The sequence below is a fragment of the Solanum dulcamara genome, chromosome 4, assembly GCF_947179165.1.
Source record: "Solanum dulcamara chromosome 4, daSolDulc1.2, whole genome shotgun sequence".
Taxonomy (NCBI): domain Eukaryota; kingdom Viridiplantae; phylum Streptophyta; class Magnoliopsida; order Solanales; family Solanaceae; genus Solanum; species Solanum dulcamara.
Window position 1 is genome coordinate 14,365,795 of NC_077240.1, and position 21,052 is coordinate 14,386,846.

Below are 21,052 nucleotides of genomic sequence, written 5' to 3' on the forward strand. Positions count from 1 at the left end.
GTTTAAATCAAGGTCTCTCCAGCTTCATTGATAACACGGATGTGCTTTTTAGAAGCAATAATATGACATGCTCCTCCTAACCATGGCATGAATAAATAAAAAAAGAACTTCCTGATGCAGAAATGCCTTGAGCAGTTAGTAGCACAGCAGATGAAAGATCTTGTGGAAAGGACTCTTAAATTCTGTGACCACCAAAGTCACATCACTACACTGTAGAAATATCCCAGAGTCAGTTAAACTATTGAACTAGTACAAGTTCATTTTTGCTGACAAAATCTAAATACATTCTATTGAAAATGAAAGTTTTTTAATGGTAAAAACTACTATAACAAGTTAAAAACTCTAAATTCTTGAAAGAGTTTCTACTTTAATGAGTGCAATATGCTAATCTCTACAAGAACAGCATAAAACCTATATCTCTTTGAAGAGGGTTAGCTGCAGCTGAAAAGGGATTTCATAGTGTGACCACTTTCTAGTAAAATCTGACGAGTAACTTCTCATGGTCCAGATCTTCACTGCAAAACTAAAGTGAGGATATGACTGTCTGGTGGTAACACACCAGCCCCTCACCACTGTTTCTTCCATCACCAAATCGTTGTCTTCTTTCCAGCTTAATGTGAAAGGGATAACCAATTTGTACCCTTCAACGATAATTCCCTCCAGCCACTGATCTTCCAAAGTAATTAATTCCTCCTGTTGTTAATATGAAATGAAAAAGTTGAGAAAGTTTCATCATCATAGAAGATATAGAGACTAAACTGTCTGTTAACCTAAGACAAAACCAGCTCAGTTTCACAAATTCGAACAAATGCCCGAGACTCATGATTTGAACAAAGCCCATGACGAAACCATAAATATTACCTTGGTTTACCTTTGATGATGAGGTGAAGATGGCTGATCTGGAGAAGACCGTTGCCCAGAAACTGCATGAAATCGCTGTTCCTCAAATGCTCCCCGTTGTCGATTTCCCTCACCTGGCTGAGGTTGTTCATTTGCACCTGAGAAACCTGCTGGACCCAGAGACCCAAACTCAAGTTGTTCTCCTTGTGAACCATAACTAGCATTGTCGTCAAATGGATACAGCATTACAACAGGGGAACCACCAGGCCCATTTGAAGTCACTCCACTAGGGTTCATTGCTGTTAATGGATACATGCCATATGCCACATTAGGAGGGCCATTATGGCTTGAACTTCCGTGCAATTGACCATTTTGAGACAGATAAGAAACGGAATCATGTCTGTGTGAGCTCCATGATCTGTCAGTCCGGCTGTCACTGGATGCCAACCGATCCACTCTTGAGTTTGATTTCTCAGATTGGCTGCGGTTATAATTACGCCCACCAGCACGAGATTTTGGATTCATATTCCAAGTCCCCTCTCTGTCAACATGGTTATCGTTTCTCTCATAGTTGTAATTGCCCCTTCTTGTATTAGATGAGTGTCGATCCCTAACTGAAACCTTCTGAAGCAACACCAAATTGTGAAGGTAAAATATCCACTTGAAATGTAGTAAGCACGTATCAATTAAAAAAGATCTTGCATACAGAATAGAAGAATAAATACTACAAATACAAAAAAAACAAGCTTCCCCAGTTCCCCCAATAGAAAGAAAGGCGATCTGTATGTGAGATTCCTGGACATAATATAGGCAAAACGTCACTGTGACCAGAGGCGAATCTATGATTTTTAGAACATAGGTGCACCACTAAAAAAAGAAGGAATAAATTTGGCACTGATACCACATGAGGAAATGGACCTTGGACCTAATTCAACTCCAACAACTAGCTCATGGGGTAAGGATTTCCCAAGACTGGCCATATAAAGAGACCAAGCTAGCGTTTGGCCACAAATTCCCAAGTATTTTTGGAAAGTTATTTTTGGGTTCTGGATGAAGTTTCACCATGGCGATAAATTTTGGGAGAAATATTTGGCTTTTTAAAACAATATGATTTATACCCATAAGTTGTAAAAATTATTAAAATTATCCATAAATTTGTATTATCATTTTCTAATGAACATGTTCCATTAAAAAATAACCTTATAACATAATTGATGACAATCAATGACAAAAACAACAATATGGGCAAGAGTAGTACAATAATCACACACTCAAACTTGTCACTGATTCAGGATAAATAATGACCCATTAAAAACAAGTAGTTCTTTATGATGGGGTTGGTTGTAGATATATATTAATTGGAATTAATAGATGATGAGTGTTTTTATAAAATATAAAAGTTTGGTGTAATTTTTTAATTTTTAAAAATTCCCAAATACTAGAATTTGGCCCAAATTTTAGTTTTTTCTAGAACTTGGGAACTTGAGATGTTTGCCAAATATATTTGCCAAGTAATAGCAAGTTATATGGCCAAACACTAGTTCCCAATTTTTTTTCAAGTTTTTCCGAAATATATTTGTGGCCAAATGGCACCAAGTACCCCATTCACAACCGATGTGGCACTCTAACATCCACCTAATACTATCAGTTAAAGAGACCTAATAGAGAGATATAGAGATAAAATTTAATAATGTAAAAGTTTGATGAGTCAACTACTTACAGGATTTGGCAGGTATGTCCCTGTCCCGCTACGGAATCTTGGTATCTCGTCAACATACCGCTGAAACACATTAGGAGGTCTATTAGAAGCAGACTGTAGGGGTGCAATGGGCAATACACGAGGACCACAGCTCATCAGCTGAGTAAAGAGGTTCATGTTGGCTGGTCTTCCAGGGCCATCCCACGGAACACGACCCTGTAAATATACAGGTGGTACCATTACTGGGGAAGGATAAACAAGTGGTACGGGGTGCCTAGGGTTTTGGCAAAACCTTCCATATTGCAAGTTTTGCCAATGACTAGCAAAGTCACTGTTAAGTATATCGGGCTTGTGTTCATTAGGTGGGTCCAAAGAAGTAGCCCCTCTAAAAGAACTGGATGGAGTTAAATCTTCAGGGTGGTCAAGTCCCTCAGATGTATCAAAGTTCTGGCCTGAATCGCTATGATCTTGGCATTCTTCTCCTCCTAAATGGCTTGTTGAAGAATCAGGAGTTCCTGCCTCAGGTGAAATATTATATATTGGAAGCATCGTTAGAAATGGAACTGGTGGCCCAGTGGGATAAAATGCAATAACCCCAGAATTATCAGTCATTCTTTGGCGAGAACCAGGCCCAATAAGCATTGGTGCAATGGGTATCATTGGGTCCGAGCCACTTGTCTGAGCAATTTCATGTTCAGGCACATGCCTTGCAAGGTGCATGGAAATAACAGATTGAGGTCCTTGGTTTCTCTCAGCCATTTCAGTACCCACATTTGACACAGAATTCCAATCCTGATCATCATCCTCAGCTTGATCTGAAACGTGATCAGACATCATTTTACCTTTTCCATAACCTGTAGTTGGCTCTGCAGCACCTGTTTTCTTTCCCCGCCTTTCCCTTGTTGACTTTGTGCTTTTAGCGGATGACCCATCCCAAGAACTCTCAGAAGAGGTTTTACTTCTCATAGAACTACTATGAGCACTGGATGAGAACCTGGAACTTGCCATCCTTTCTTCAGCATAAATGTCATTCAACCTGCTATCCTGAAACTGAATATTGTCAGAATGTACTTCCCTAATTGGCCCACATTTTTCCTTCATATACTTCTGCTGAGCTCCCAGAGGGTTGCCAGAGCCACTAACCCAAGATGAAGGAACAAAGTTAAAACCTGAATGTATAGATTGTTGCTTAGAATCAGATTGAAGTGTTTCATAGTTTCCATTTTCTGGGTCAAATCCAACACTGAAGCCAGTATCTTGATCTTGCCAGAAATCATTTTCTGCCTCGCCTGAGTTCATCTCCATAGAGCTAAAATTTTCATTATTGCGGTCAACTGGAACTTCAGAAGTTGGATTCAACCCGAGGCCTGGGAAGTACTGGTTGAAGTGGGGTGAAATCAAACCATGCGGAAATTGCATGTTCGAAAATGCAGGATCCATAAATGGAATATTAGGGGGAACTCCTGGCATATTTCGTTGATTATAACCCATAGAACTCAGAAATGAAGGAGAGATAGGAAAAGGTAATTGAGCTGAAGCCCAGTTAAAAGGAAAATGAACTTGCCCATTAAATCCATGTATTGAAGTAGATGCCATCATCTTCACAAGATCTTGCTCTTCCTGATGCATCCCATGTGTCCCACCAGTGGATGATAGCTCTTCATTCAGAACATCGACGCTTGATTCTCGGTCGAAGTTATTTGATCCACCGTTAGATTTGGTGACAGGATCATGACTCTGATGGAATGGAACGTGCCTTGGCATGTTCTCATTTAAAGATCGACCACTCTGACCTGCTACATTTTCAGATCCTTGGTTCCTCCTCTTATAACTGCTGTCCTGCCTCAACAGAGTGGGTTGCGTTTTTGCAGTCTCTGGAGCTCTTCCACGCCTTCCTTGATTGTTACTGTCACTATAGGTGTCTGTAAGCTCAGGACTAGACCTTGTTCTAGCAAAAACGAACCTACCCTGGATATCATTCGCTATTTGATCAGATTTTGATTCTCTCTGAATTTTGTCTGAATGTGAAACCTGAGAGGAAGTGGTTTCCTTCTGCACTTGATCAGAAAGCCTTGAGATGCTCAAATTGCCATGGCTCTTTTGGTTTTCAATATAAGAGGACACAGAAAAATCATTCATCCTAGAGAAGGTTCCAGAAGAATCACTACTACGTTGAGAAGAAACATTCTGTGGATTGGCTCCCTCCACCTTACTCACCTTTTTTCCACCGGTGTTGACCCTAAAATTCTGAGAGTCCGGTGTGTCATCTAGCATTGACAATCTTAGGCATGACAATTCGGCCTCTGGGGCATCAGGCCTTTGGCCACCGCCATGCCTCTCCCATGTATTCATAAAAAACTGATTTACTTCATAAATTAGATTTTCTTTGGGGCAGTCCAGTAATCTTGCCAGCCTTTTGGCACCAAATCCAAACGCACTCCGTATCCTATAAAAGTTACCTGCCAGAATAAAAATCAGACCAATATGAAGTACCAAGAAGCAATGATATGAAGAACATGTCATAACCAGATCTTTTGAAACCACGCAGTTACTTTCTATTAAGCAGTTGTCATACAAGGCTGTGCCTCAAGAATTTCCCTCAATCAAACTTTTTACTTGTCAAAGAAAGTTTAGCTACGACAGTAAACATTTGTGTAACTTTCTGTTCTTCTAGTGCGCCAACATGCATTATGTAAAAAAAAGTAGTGGCAGCCCCCCTATTTTCTGATATGGTTAAACCCACCTGCTGCCAAGGAGTCCCCAGACCTTTCCCGTACAATCTACTCAAAACCCAACCTCAAGATCATTAGGTGGAGGGTGTTTTCCTCTAGGTTATCCCTCACTTGTCAGTGGTGGCAAAAATAAATTAAACGTCAGAACCTTTAACATATATAATTAAATCTAGCATCAAATTAGTAAAGAAAACTCATGGAATATAATTGAGAACTGAAACCAAATAAAAGTAAATGCTCATGATCAAAGACCTCTGCAAGTAGGGCCAAAGGTGAATGGAAGTTAATGAAATCTAAGTTGCTCGGACTCGAGTACAGATGCGGATCTAGAGGTCAGATCCTTAAAGATCTAAATTTTGAAATTTTGGGGTACGGATCTAGGTACAGATACGAATGTGGGGATTCGGATGAACATTACTCAAATATCTAAAAATAGAGTTATATGTCTAGATTATAAGATACTATGTGGAAAACTTTTAAGGTATTACGAGGAAAAATATTGATCAAGATGAGAATCCCAGAAGGTGATATAAGAAAAAGGACCGACGTAGAAATTTCTATACAAGGTGCTCCATTTTCTTCAATTTCATCTTTAATTGTTGTTTCCATTATAGAAATTGTTGAATCTGTCCCGAATTTCTCAATTGATTTTGGTCAAAGTACCCAAAATTGGTTGACCAAATTTGGTATGGATCCCACACCCCTATCGTATCGACACGAGTGCGGCACTAAAAGTGAAGAGTCCGAGCAACTTAGAAAGAAATAGATGACATCAATGCTTATATTGACATTACTAGTGTTAGAATAGGAATAGGTATACACAATCCTATTTAGAATAGGAACAGTTTATAGTATACTACTTAGAATAGGAATAGTTTATAGTATCCTACTTGGAAAAAGATTGTTTTATAGTGTCTATAAATAGGGTCTTTTTGTAGTATTGTTCTTGCACAATTCAATAATATTTTTTTCTTATATTTCTCACATGGTATCAGAGCATTGGTGAGAAGATTCAAGGGTAGAAACAAGTCACCGTGCGTCAATTTTCAGTGGTTGTTGGGGCTGATTTGTGTCATTTTTGTTGTTCCGGTCGATTTGCTTGAGCAATCTTTTTTTAGTTGTAGTTGTCCAGACATTCCGACTAGATCAGTGCAGTTTTTTGACCAGATTTGGTCGTTGGAATTAGGGTTCCGGCGAATTCCAGGCTGTTTCGGGTGAGATCCAGATTTTCCGGCAACCAAATCTCTGTAATCCAGTGTTTTTGCTGTTTTCAAGAAAATTTCACACTGTGTCTTTTGGGTGTGATGTTTTTGGTTCCAAAAATATGGGGATTGGAAGCTCAACCCCAATTTCAGGAGTTTATGACTCATCATGGAATTATTCACCAAATATTTTGTCTGTACACCCCTCAACAAAATGGTGCAGCAGAAAGGAAGAATAGGCATCTCATTGAGACTGCTCACACTTTTCTCATTGAATCTCATGTTCCGTTGCATTTTTGGGGGAGATGCAGTCCTTGCGTCTTGTTATTTAATTAATAGAATGCCCTTATCCTCTATTCAGAAACAGGTTCCACATTCCATACTGTCCCCTCAGTAACGTCTTTACTCTATCCCCCCTCGTGTCATTGGGAGCACGTGTTTTGTTCATAACTTAACCCCAGGGAAAGATAAATTAGCCCCTCGTGCCCTCAAACGTGTCTTTCTTGGTTACACTCGAGTTTAAAAAGGGTGTCGTTGTTATTCACCTGAACTTCATCGATACCTTATGTCCGCCGATGTCACATTCTTTGAATCTCAACCTTACTATACATCTTTTGATCATCCTGATGTATCTGAGGTCTTACCTGTACCGACTTTTTAAGGCATCTACGGTCTCTCCTGCATCTCCAGTTGTAGTGCCACCACTTCTGACTTATTATCGTCGTTCGCGTCCATTTGTAATCCCAGATGATTCCTACTGCGGACTTGCCTCCTCCTAGTCAACCAATTGCACTTCAAAAAGGTATACGATCCATTTGAAATGCTAACCCACATTATAGTTTCTTGAGTTATTATCGTCTATCCTCACCACATTATGCCTTTGCATCATCTTTGTCCTCTATTTCCATTCCTAAGATTACAGGTGAAGCACTTTCTCATTCTGGATGGAGATAGGCTATGATTGATGAGATGTTTGCTTTACATACGAGTGGTACTTGAGAGCTTGTTTCCCTTTCTGCAAGTAAATCAACTGTTGGTTGCCGTTGGGCAGCATGCAGTCAAAAGTGGCCGAGACGGTCAGGTGGATCGACTGAAGGCTCGCCTTGTTGTCAAAGGGTATACTCAGATATTTGGGCTAGATTATAATGACACTTCTGCTCCCGTTGCTAAAATGGCATCTGTCTATCTTTTTCTATCTATGGCTGCCTTTAGTCATTGGCCTCTTCATCAGTTGGACATTAAGAATGTTTTTTTGCATGGTGATTTTGAGGAAGAAGTTTATATGGAGCAACCACCTGGTTTTGTTACTCGGGGGGAGGGGGGTCTAGTACCCTTGTATGTTGATTGCATACGTCACTCTATGGTCTGAAACAGTCTCCTCGAGCCTAGTTTGGAAAGTTCAGCATAATAATTCAGCAGTTTGGCATGACTCGTAATGGAGCTAATCACTCTGTCTTTTATCGGCATTCTGCACCAAATTTGTGTATTTAGTTAGTTGTTTACGTTGATGATATCGTTATCACCGGCAATGATCAAGATGGTATCACTAATTTGAATCAACATCTCTTTCAGCATTTCCAGACTAAAGACCTCGACAGATTAAAGTATTTTCTAGGTATTGAGGTTGCTCAGTCTATATCAGATATTGTTATTTCTCAACACAAGTATGCTTTAGACATTCTTGAGGAGACAGGAATGACGAGATGTAGATCCATTGACACTCCGATGGATCCAAATGTTAAACTCCTTTCAAAATAGGGAGAGCCACTCAGTAATCCTGAAAGGTATAAACGGTTGGTTGGAAAGTTGAATTATCTCACAGTGACTAGACCTAACATTTTTTTCCTGTGAGTGTTGTAAGTCAATTTATGACTTCTTCTTGTGATAGTCATTGGGATGCAGTTATTCGTATTCTGCGATATATAAAGTCAGCTCTCAATAAAGGACTACTCTTTAAGGATCATGGTCATGGGCATATCACCGAATACACGGATGTTGATTAGGCGGGATCACCCTCTAATAGACATTCTACATCCGGATATTGTGTTTTAGTAGGAGCTAATTTGGTGTCATGGAAGAGTAAGAAACAGAGAGTGGTTGCCTGATCTAGTGCAGAAGCAGAATATCGAGCAATGATTGTAGCAACTTGTAAGCTAGTTTGGATCAAACAGTTGCTGAGAAAACTAAAATTTGGAGAAACCGATCATATGGAACTTGTGTGTGATAATCAAGCAGCCCTTCATATCGCATCAAATCCAGTGTTTCATGTAAGGACTAAGCACATTGAGATTGTCACTTTGTCAGAGAAAAGATACTCTCAGGAGATATTGTTACAAAGTTTGTAAAGTCAAGTGATCAACTTGCAGATATCTTCACCAAGTCCCTCACCGGTTCTCGGTGTTTCATGCGAGGACTAAGCACATTGAGATTGATTGTCACTTTGTTAGAGAAAAGATACTCTCAGGAGATATTGTAACAAAGTTTGTGAAGTCAAGTGATCAACTTACAGATATCTTCACCAAGTCCCTCACCGGTTTCGTATTAATTATATTTGTAACAAGCTAGGTACATATGATTTGTATGCACCAGCTTGAGAGGGAATGTTAGAATAGGAATAGGTGTACACAATCCTACTTAGAATAGGAATAGTTTATAGTATCCTACTTAGAATAGGAATAGAAATAGGAATAGTTTATAGTATCCTACTTGGAAAAGGATTGTTTTATAGTATCTATAAATAGGGTGTTTGGGTAATATTGTCCGTACAAAATTCAATAATACTTTTTTCCAACATTTCTCACAACTAGTTTTAGAGTATGCACCTCGAGTATGTCCCTTGTATTAATAAGAATAAACTTCTAAAAATAACATAAATAATATTTAAAAGATGTATTCGCATAATAATATGGAAATTTACAAATTTCAAATGATAAGTGTAAATTACGTTTATGGGTTTTGACTCACTAGATGATTCTTCCTTCATTGTGTTCTACTTGCTTCATTGCACAAAAGCGTCATAGAAGTAGCATTTGAACGTAATGTAAACAAAGTCGTCCACTTTTACATGAGCACTCGAATGTGTGTGTTGCAGGTAGATTTCATGTAAATTAGTTATTACAAAACTTGTTTGATAGTTTACCCACATTTTACTCATTTTACGAGTGCTAAAACTTATATCACATAGGCATCTAAAGTTGGCAATTATTGATCGTCCTTATAAATTTTTAGCACAATTGTTATCTTATTCTACCTATGATTTCTTTCTAAAGTACATTATTTACACACAATCAATTAGATAAATACTTCATTTTCCTATTTCTAATCCTTATTTGTACAAAATGTTGATAAGCTTCTTTTTCCCTTTTAAGACAGATTTCACGTTAGAAAAAATTAACATTTAATTATTTTTTAATATTTATAACTTTGAAATTAATTCGATTAGACAATAATAATGGACAAAAAATTGAGTGTACTTCTAATTCGAAGTCATTCTATTATCATAATTTGAGGTAGAAAGAATGCAACAAAAGTATTAAAAGGTGTACGTCATTACATTTCAAGAAAAAGTACTTTGATCTTTCTACTCCACTTATTTAGTATGTTATTTTTGTTCTTTTTAGATCTTCTACAAAACGATCAACTAATAGTTATAATTAAAAGTTCTCAGTTCAATGAAAATATAGAAAACTTAACATGTTATCAAACTTATAATTCTAAAGCTAACCCAAGCCTAAACCTTCAACACTAGTATTAGTAGGAATAAATAAGCTCATTATTAGTACACAATCTTTTCAGTAGCTTAAAAAGGAAAGAGAATACATTCCCAATAATTCATAGAGTTGATGCAAAAGTAAAAAAATATACTTTTTTATAATGAAAACTAGTTTTAGCATTCATTTACTTTTTCAAAAAAAAAATTAGAAATCTTTTAGACTCTTTTTATCTTGTAAGTAGTTGAATCAATTAATTATAAATTACTTTTAAGCAGGCCTATACTCCTTTCAAGCCCATCCTATCGAATTTCTCTGCTATAAGAACTCAACAATATAGAACAAATTCTAGCATTAAGTTATTTCCCTAACCAGAAGATTAAGGCAACTCTTACTGGATTTTAAGTGTTCTAAATATTAGATCTTCCTATATAGTTTAAATAAGAGAACATTTAATAACTAAAATTTTAGTTGATTTCAAATTCAATGTGCTTTTAAATATATATAGATATAAATATAGAGTAATAAGTACATACAATTTGAACCTTTATTCTCCACATCCAAATCTTGTTTAAACATGGAAAACAAATTCAATTTTGAAAAACAACTTTTGTATTCAAACATTACCCAGTGAAATTTCAAAACGTTTTCCCAAAAAGATTTTCTCCCGAAACCTATCCCCAATCACACAAGGAAAGGAACACCTTTTATTTTCAATTAGGACTTCCTAAATCCTTAAAATAAGGAAAGATTTAACACCTAAAATTTAGATGATTTTTATTCCTACATATAAAGATAACATAAATTACTATTTTGTCCAATGTAAATTATGTTCTTAAAGGATAAAAAACATGAACGGCATTTCACTAAGAGCCTTTTTAATATAATATAGATTAGTGAACAGGAATATTCAAATTTCAAGTACCTTTACTCACACTACGGCCAAGGTTGTTGTTTACTCGTAAAGGATCTATCACATTAAAATGTTTAGAGACAAAAGGTTGCCCTTGGTTTTCCTGCCCACCGGGAAAAACAGCATAGACGGAGCTACAGGCATCAAGAAACAATTTACTGAGAAGCAATTCCCCACCATCTTTGCGAGGAGGTTCCGCTGTAACATGAACAACAAAATTAAGCCATTAAATAAACTTAATCCAAACTACAGGAAATCAAAAAAAACACTAAATGGCTCCACACATGTTCATTACCAGTGACATCAGGAAGTGAACTAATTGGCACAGGACCCCATAAACTAACACAAAAGTTGTCCCAATCGAAGTTGCTGAAGAACTCCAAGAAGCGGTAAAGGACCTATGCGTGAATTGAAAACATCAAAAAATAAGAAATAAAACCAGTCAAACAAAAGGAAAAAACAAAGAAGTAAAAGTAACATGCACCTCAAGTGGCCCAGCAAAGGAATTGTTGAACACATGAAATATATAAAGAACTAAGGTTTCCAGGGCGTAAGTTGAAATGAGACCGTGATGAGCACCCAGTAGACGGCTCTCATAATAACACCATGCCTTAATCAAGATAATGCTGCGCTTGAATAGATGATTCTGGTTTATCAGGTGATCAACCTACAAAAGACAAACAGGTACAGTCAAGAGTTCATGCTCCTTTAATAAGAACTTGTTATTTCTCAACTAGTTCCGTTTAGGAAAAGTAATTACTTAAGCACAGCATGTTAACCCTATCGCTGTATCATCAAACAGCAGACCTTGTTATAGCTTAAGAAACTACACACCTCCTCCAGGAAGCAAAGGGTACATAGACCCCCTAGCTGATTGAAAGATATGTCAACCACGATATTTTCAACTAAACATTTTATTAACTTCACCTGCAGACAGAAAAGAAAAAGAGAACAATGAGAGGGATTCATGGATAATAGAATCAACAAGACGCTGGTGCATATGAAGAGAACTACAGAAAATTCAACTATATAACCAACATTAGCAACTACTACCCTTATTAAGCTACCCAAATATTCAAAGATGATTGATTATTCAAATTGAAGTATTAACTTGCTGGCTTTCTTTCTTTGATTTTTATATTTTTTAATAGAAGTATTAGCTACAAACTCAAATAACATTTCCTTCCTCACGCAACTCCACTCGACACTATAATCTCCTAGAGCACCATGCTTTGTACAAATACTAGTGGAAGTGGAGGATATTCCTCGCAACTTGCGAAAGTTTACTGCAAAGAACATACTCCAACCAGAAAAGTCTCCAAAAATTCTATATGTAGCCTCACGAGCTCCAAAAAAGATGTAGCTAATTATCACTACATCTGATTGATAAGATCCAAACCCGACCAATGAAGTTTTCTATGGAGAACTTATAGATCCATTTTAAGTTCCTGACAGATACTCGGACAGAACAAGGGGAGAGTAAAATGTCTGTGTCTGAGTGCTATCGTAAAATAACTCTGTAGTTAATGTCAACTGTAATCATTCCTAAAAGCAACAACAATAGAATTAAGTAAGCATAAAAAGTACTCTCGCCATTTCAATTTGTTTGCCTAACTTTCCTTTTCTATTTAGAAAAGAATATCGCTTTCTATATTTAGTAACTCTTTATACTAAACATGCTACCTGGCATATTTAAGACCACAATATTCAAAGGGCATTTTGGTACATACACAGCTTAAATTTAGGACCACAAAATTCAAAAGCCTTCTTTATTTTTTTAAACTCCTTGCCAAGTCAAACTAAGAAACAAATTGAAACGGAGGGAATATTACATTTATTGGCCTTGGGAACGAGCATTACAACAAATCAAACTATAGACATAGTTACATGATAAAACTCCCCAAATTCTCGAAATAGGCTCTCAATATATTTCTTCTGGCCGAATATACTATATAAACAGAATATATGATGATACCATTACAACTCCATTAAATATTGGAAAAAGATAGAATAAATGCAACGGATGTATGTTAAATGCCAGATGCAACATTCAATATATAGGAGCATTCACACAAACACTTTTTTATAACCATGGTTTGTCATTAGGATAGGAGGGAAATCGGCAGCTCAACGGAGAGCTTGCCCGGCCGCCAGTGTTCGGGTCAACTTGCGTGCACCTCAACTAATTCCACGAGTTATCTGTCACCTCCCATTAGCAACAGGTACCAGGCAATTATATCCACCAAGGCTAGGATAGATGAGAAGAAATCACCTAATGTTCTTCTCTCTGTTGGAATTTGAACCTAGATCTCATGATTCTCAACCCACTTCATTGACCACTAGGCCACAGCCTTGGGTGCTTCACAAGAATACTTTTAAACTGAGATATATTGCAGAACCTCTATGTGATGCGTAATAAACATGAATATTAGACACAAAACTGGGGTTTATATTAGTGGCAAGCGACCTCATAAACAAATTACTCTTGAAAGTTGGAACATATAATCCCTCAAAGTCCCAAAGTATCTCAATGTATGATATCAAATGTCAACACCATCGGATTCTATAATATTTTCGTTTCAAAACATTGAAAAGAAACTTAATATAGCATTGACACAGTTTCTGGAATATAACTCTGCTTTGACAACGACAGTCAAATACAACCATACATTTAATGTTCGTATGAGATCTCCCTTTAATGTTAATTAAGATCTAGTCTCAAGTGAAAATGAGAAAAATTTCACTACTTTTGCAACTCTAAAAAACAGGTTCAAATGAGTGTCACTTATTTTCAAAGGAATAGTTCCTTCTTTTTTTAATAAGGTAGGAATAGTTCAGTCCATGCTGATTAAAAATCAATACAACAGATGGTAAGTAATACAAACAGACATAGTAACACGGTTTTTCATTACTTCTACTTAAAAAAGATTATCAAATTAGAATCACAAATCTTGATAGTTGAAATGAGAAATTTGTGCTACTAAATTGACCAAGACCACAAGATAAAACCATTGCATAAACCACAGAACTAAGAAACTAGATAGTGCATGCTTTCTTGCATCAAAATAAAAAGGAAAGAAATTCCTGAAAAGCCAAGTGGCAAAAAAGTTTCACAAGATTAACCCGAAAAATAGTAACAAAAGTAAATTTTTGAATGTTCTTTCGAAATTTCAACAACAAATATCAAAGTATAGTAGCATAGACGCCGATATCTTTACAGATCCAGAGATAAAATCCCAAAAAAAAAGGGACAAGTGAAATTCAAGCCCATATAAAACCAACAAATGATGATCATGGAACCATCTTGCTTTCAGAATTTAAAAATACCTGATGAGAACTCCTTATAATTTAAAGATAATCCTAAAACGTTCTCCATCCTATTTTTTCTTTTTACATAAGGAACATTCTCCATCCTATCAGAAGTCACAAAAATTGTCAAATACCATTTAACTACTAAAGAAAGCCAGCCACGACTACCTACTCTCTCTAATAGGCACCAATGGAGAAGATTAAGAATATTCATGCAAACCTCAAGTAAAAGGGGGTTAATAAAAAGGACTTACTTCTGCCTGAATGTACTGAACCTCCTTGACATGAAATTCAGCATTTTCATTTTTCTCCTCCTTCTCTAGCATATCACGAACCTGATGAGCCCATGTATCTTTTAAACTTTGGTTATTACTGAAGGCAGTTAAATCAATGTCCCCATCGGGGAGATAAGTCTTCAAGGGTACTGAACCAAATGTAAAAACCTGGAAAATGTGAAGCGGTTAAAGAAATTACAAGCAAAATGCCAAAAGATGAGACAACACATAAACAAGGTTGGAACATTTGCTCCTTTTTTTTTCTCTTTTTTGTGTTTAGATGAGTAAGTAGGACAAAGTCCCATATGGCAACTCCAAGTATTCACTTCCTTCGTGAAGAAAGCCTTGCAACAAACAAAAAAATAGCACAGTCAAATGTACAAGTCATGCACACTTATCCCGAAGACTCATTTCACCCCAAATAAGTCAATACTTCTACTCATATCTGACATAGAACAACGTTTTTTGACATATCAAAACTATGTGACTATGAGAGCAATGACTCCACTCTTTAAGGGGGGGAATGATTACAAGACCATAGTTTGAACCACCTAAAGATATCACCAGCTCACCATGAACTCACTTCACTCATCTCCACCACATACCCACACTCTACCTTCTCTTCCATTTTCATAATATCCCCAACTATTTCTATCCAACTTTTGTATCTAATATGCTCCCTTTACTTCTGGAAAATAAAAGAAAAATAGAAATCTCCACTTCATAGTAATATTACATATGACAAGAAAATCCCAACATTTAACCAAATCTTAGTTACCCATCTGTAGTGTATTCAATAAAGAGCTCCAGAATACAGAAAAAAGGATTATTAATTTCAACAAGGTATACATCTTTCCAAATGTTTACAACACACACTGAAGTTCCTAATGCATTGAGAACAAGTGAATTCATTGGTCCTTCTTCGTAAAGGTAAGTCACTCATATCACAGAGAAATAGCAAAACATTACATAACATAACAACAGCAAGTTCCAACAATGTTGCAATGTAACCACAATTTTGGAACATCAAGACAACCTGACATGGGAAGCACTTCATGATGAGCCGCTGGACATAATCAGCAACCGCATTTCTGCGCTCCTCGGATGGTTGGTTGGGCTTAATGCAGGCAATGAGCTCTGCAGTCCTTTCCTCAGCCTTTGACCATCTCTCAGAGTCAAGGACTCCGATCACGGGTCCTGCATCTGGTACTAATCCATTCGGCAATAGCCCACTTGGCTCTGCCCATTCCTCATGCTCGCCCATACAACACTACTTGTATAACCCAACTACAAATGTTCTTCTTTTGTTTTCAAGAACTCTTAATAATAAAAATACAACCTTTTTTCGCCAGCTGCCCTCTAAATGCTGCTAAAAAGTTTTCTAACTAGTCTTTATCCTCACAAACTAATCTAGCAACCCCTTTATCAAGTATCTCATACAAAAGCTAAATCTGAATTTCAAACAGAACCCCAAGAAAGCAGTTCAACAATATAGTTAATAGACTAATAAAACAAGGCCAATTCCTGAATTGCAAAATCATAAATTACCAAGAAGGGTGTCAATAGCACTTGATAGTTTTTATGTACTCCTATATATATCAACCCCAAAAAAGAAGGAAATGATGAAATAAAAAAAAAACACCTTTCCCCAAAATCAAAAATAAAAATTAAAACAAAAGGAACCCTAGAGAGGTCTGATAGAAATAGTTGATCAATGGATTAAAACAGAAACCGATACCCCCTAAAACAGAACTTCCAAGAAATCAAGAAAGCCCTGAAATACAACAGAATGACGAATCCACAACTTTTCTTGATTTTCTATCAGATAAAGATGAAATTTTTCATTCCCAATAAGCGTACATAAGGGGGGTTCTTGAAAATCCAAAGGAAAAAACAGTAAAGGGAAAGATATATAAATAGGAGAGAAAAAAAAAGGCAAATGTGTTTCTGGAAAGGAGAAAGGGAAGCAGCGTAGAGAGGGGCGTGTGTGAGAATGGGAAGCACAGATTGAAGTGTGTGTCTGTGTGAGAGAGAAAAAATGGAATTCAAGAAAGAGAGGAGAATTGGTTTTGACGATGTAGAAAATAAACAACACACTAATTGGGCAAAGGTAAAGAGAGATTTGTTTGTTTTATTTTCCTCTTTTCTTTCTTTTGTTGATCTCTTTTGGTTCCTTTTATCCTCCTTTTCTCTATTCAAAAGAAAAAGGAAATGAAAGGGTGGGTGTGTAAATTTATAGCAAATGATGGTTTTTGATTACTATAAAATCACAAAAATAGAATTATTGGTATAATTAATACCCTTCCAATATAACAAACAGGATTTTTAGTTTCACTTGCTATATAAAATCTAACGTTTTCATTCTATTTGTGATAAAATTATTGGGCGTTGTCTCTTTTTGTCATTTGTTATCTCGCGATATTTTTTATACCTTATTAACAAATTTAATTGCGATACTTATTTCAAAACAAGACAAGTTGAAAGAGCTTTTAAAAGAGAAATTCCTAGTAATTTCGTTGTTATTGAATTATTCGACAAACTTCGAAACATGACTTATAATAAATAAATCCACAATAAAAAGAAAAATTAAGGACCAAAATATTAATAAACATATATTTTAATTAATTAATTCACAAAACTTTTGTTTCTGGATCATCCATACACTTCACATATTTCTCATCATACAAGTTTTGAAGAAGAATCTCCAATGTAATAAAATGTCCCAGTTGACGACCATTTATCCTGACAGTGTCTAGGATTTCTCGAACAATATGGTATCTTATATTGGAGAAATTTTTAGTTCTTCCCCCTCTTACTAAATATAGCCCATTTTGTCAAAATTCTATAATCAACTTATTGAAAAAATTATTATTTTTGGTGAAAAATAATTTGACTTTGGCCAATAAATTTTAAAAACATTTCGAGTAGTAATTAGTATTTGACCAATATTTTTAAAAATATTTCTAAGTTTATTTTTCTCACAGAGGCTTTTTTTTAAAAAAATGTTTTTTTTAAAAAAGTACATTTTCAACTTCTAAAAATAACGTATGCTAATCCCAAAAGCATTTATTTATCCCCAGAAGTTTGGTCAAAACACCTCACTTTTTAAACTAATAACTTTTTGGAAAAAGTTTGCATTTTTAACAGGCTATGAAATTGTAGAAATAATTAATAAATTATATGAAATTAGTTAATCAACTAATAATATTTCTATTATTGTATTCAGCCTAACCAATTTGTCTAATTTACAACCTTACAATAAACAATAAATTCAATTTGAATGATACATCAAAAATCTATTGATCTTTTCTTTTTTGGTATTTTATTAACGGAAAAGGGCAAAAATATCCTCCATCCACCTTTTGGTCTAAAAATACCCTTCTACTCATCTTTTTGGTTTAAAAATACTTTTTCATCCAACTTTTTAGCTAACCATAACCCTTCAAACTAACAACCCTCTTTTTATTTTTTATTTATAAAAATATTTATCATGTGTCATTTTCTTATTGAATGAAATAAAAATCCACCTCCACTAAAAAAAAAATCATAATTTATCTAAACCCAAAATAATATACCTCTTCAAGATCCCCCCCCCCCCCCACACACACACACAATTTTTTAAAAAAAGCTACATTGATAAATAAGACTAGAATTTTTTTTATCCGATTAATCAAAAAAAATAGTTTTTTTTTAGTTTTTGGCTTGATTTTTCTTTACTGTTTAATAATACTTATTTTTTACAATACGTATAAATAAAATAACTAAAAAAGTTTAGTTATATGTATAACTAAAAAAGTTTAGTTATATGTATAACTAAATAATTTTTTAGTTATTACAAGATAGTAAAAAAAGGGCAGCCCGGTGCACTAAAGCTCCCGCTATGCGCGGGGTCCGGGGAAGGGCCTGACCACAAGGGTCTATTGTACGCAGCCTTGCCTTGCATTTCTGTCAGAGGCTGTTTCCAAGGCTTGAACCCGTGACCTAAAAAAATTAAACTAAATTCGTTATTACAAAATAGTTAAAAATAAATAAATAATTTTTCTTTTATTACAAGATAGATTTTAGATAGTTATTGTAAAACTATCTTTGTAATAATTCATATAACTAAAAGATTTTTTAAATAAGCTTTTCAATTTTTTTTCATAATTTATCCAAATCAAAACAATATACATGCTTGATGACCATAAAAAACTAAATTAAAAAAAACTACAACAAATAAAAAAATTATTTTATAAATATTTTTTCTCATAATTTATCCAAATCAAAACAATATTCCTCTTCATGATCCTAAAACAAACTTTATTATAAAATAAGAAGAAAAAGCTATAGCAATAAAAAAACTATTAGATTTTTTTTATAAAAAAAATGGGGTCTTGAAGAGGTATAAAAAATTAGAGGAGGTGGATTTTTATTTTATCCAATAAGAAAATGATACATAATAAATACTTTTAAAAAATAAAAAATAAAAAAAGAATTGTTAGTTTCAAGGGTTATAGTTAACCAAAAAGGTGAATGAAAAGGTATTTTTAAACCAAAAAAATGAATAAAAGGATATTTTTAGATCAAAAAATGGATGAAGAGTATTTTTAAATTTTTTCCTATAGTTCTAGAATATTTTTGGCCCTTTTTTGTTTTATTAATATTATATAATTTATACTTAATTGGGAAAGCAAATATCAAATGTGCATCTACACGTAATCCATTTTGGGCCAACAATCTAGAGGTGAAACACAGTGCCCTATAATGTGGGCCTTGTTTATGGGCCTTAGCTCTAACCCTCTAACCAAACCCTGCTCAATTTCTCCTCTCTCTCTTGTTTCTATTTAAAATTTAATATTGGCGAAAATAGTCAAATACCTCATTTATATTTGAATTTTCAACTATATATTTATACGGGATTCCATCCCTCCCTTAGACTATTTTAAAGCAGAGTTTTTTGCTCCCTAAATATTGAGGTGGCAAAGAAGGTGTAGTTCACTCTCTTAAGAGTTAGAGGTAAAAAGATAATTAAAATTTTTATTTTATAAATATTTCTTTTATTTCATATTTCCTCCTTTCCATTTCATGTGGCACTCTTTGACTTGGCATGGTGTTTCTTTTTTTTTTTTTAAAAAAAGAATGTTTTTAAAACTTAGAGTCTAAAACAATCCTTAGAGAATCATTTCATTAAGGATAAAAGGGAAAGTTTAAAGTTAAATTGTTTCTAGTTATAGTAAGGTGAGATTCTTTTTGGTACGAATTAAAAGGGAAAGAGTGCTACATAAAAAAGGACCGAGAGAATATTAACTTTTTGTTTTTTTAATAAAATAATAATAATTATGTTTCCTTTAATTCTTTTTTTTATTTTTTATTTTTTATTTTAACCTTCTCTATTTTCTTTCCTTTTCTCTTCAACAAATCAAGCAACACAGGCGATGACTCCACTCCACTATCAGGTCTCCGCCCTCATGATTTTCCATCACTAAGCCAACTCTCATCTTCAAATCACACACTTCTCATCATAATTCTAGTTTGTTAAATTAGGTCTTGGGCCTAACTTTCATCCCAAAAGTTAGCTCAAAGTGAAGAGGATTGTCCAAGCCTTATAAAGAGTCCACCTATCCTTTTTGTTTTGTCATTTTCTTTTCTCTATGATCGACCGCCTAATTGACACCAACGAGTAAACTCGTCGATTCTTTCACCTTTCAGGTCTTTACCGCCTCTTGTCGTGCGTCTAGGAATAAATAGATTTTGGAATTAGTCAAGATCGGTAAGCCTAAGAGAGGAATGTTTTGAGTTATCGCTACGCCCCTAAATCTCATTAACCACCAATGTAAGACTTTTGTCATTCTTTCAGTACCTCTTCTCACGCCCAGCGTTTAGCATCTGGTGCATGGATAATTTTAATTTCGGGGGCCAACATTGGTATCATGTTAAATTAGGTCTTTGACCTAACTTTCACCTCTAAAGTTAGCTTAAAGGGAGGAGGATTTTCCAAATCTTATAAGAAGTCCACCCATCTCATTAACCATTAATGTGGACTTTTGTCATTTTTCAATATTCACCAATTTGAAAATTTGTTGATAGCTCAAAATTGAAAATTAGAAGGATAGAGCTTTAGAGTCATTAATACAGACGAATTCATTTACAAATCATTGGGCAACAAAATATTAATGGAGGAGATCCACTAATTGAAATTGTTGCAAGCATCAATCGAGTTTTTCATATCAACATTGTCAAATTTAAATCAATACTAGTCTTTCCGTTAGTCCGGTACCTTTATCCCGGCAAGCCGGTGCTATTTACTAGCGATTCTCCGAAAAATCATTCTATGATAAATATTATAGAAGCAGAAGAAGAAGTAGTTCCGGTGGTGAAGGTTTTCGTTCGCCT

General features: G+C 35.1%; 1 protein-coding gene across 2 annotated transcripts; it reads right to left on the minus strand.

Moving 5' to 3' along the window:
• Window positions 1-160: 160 nt before the first annotated feature.
• On the minus strand, window positions 161-16,814 carry LOC129886466 (uncharacterized). Of its 2 annotated transcripts, none has more exons than XM_055961161.1 (9): window positions 15,717-16,814; window positions 14,660-14,848; window positions 11,931-12,023; window positions 11,581-11,763; window positions 11,392-11,494; window positions 11,109-11,294; window positions 2,561-4,998; window positions 872-1,461; window positions 161-693 (listed from the first exon to the last, which is right to left on the minus strand). In XM_055961161.1, exons 1-9 carry the CDS (start codon window positions 15,942-15,944, stop codon window positions 684-686), a joined length of 4,020 nt encoding a protein of 1,339 aa, XP_055817136.1. In that variant the 5' UTR covers window positions 15,945-16,814; the 3' UTR covers window positions 161-683. The 2 variants fall into 2 exon arrangements, with proteins under 2 accessions (XP_055817136.1, XP_055817135.1); XM_055961160.1 differs by having other exon boundaries at window positions 872-1,464; window positions 15,717-16,813.
• Window positions 16,815-21,052: the final 4,238 nt, after the last annotated feature.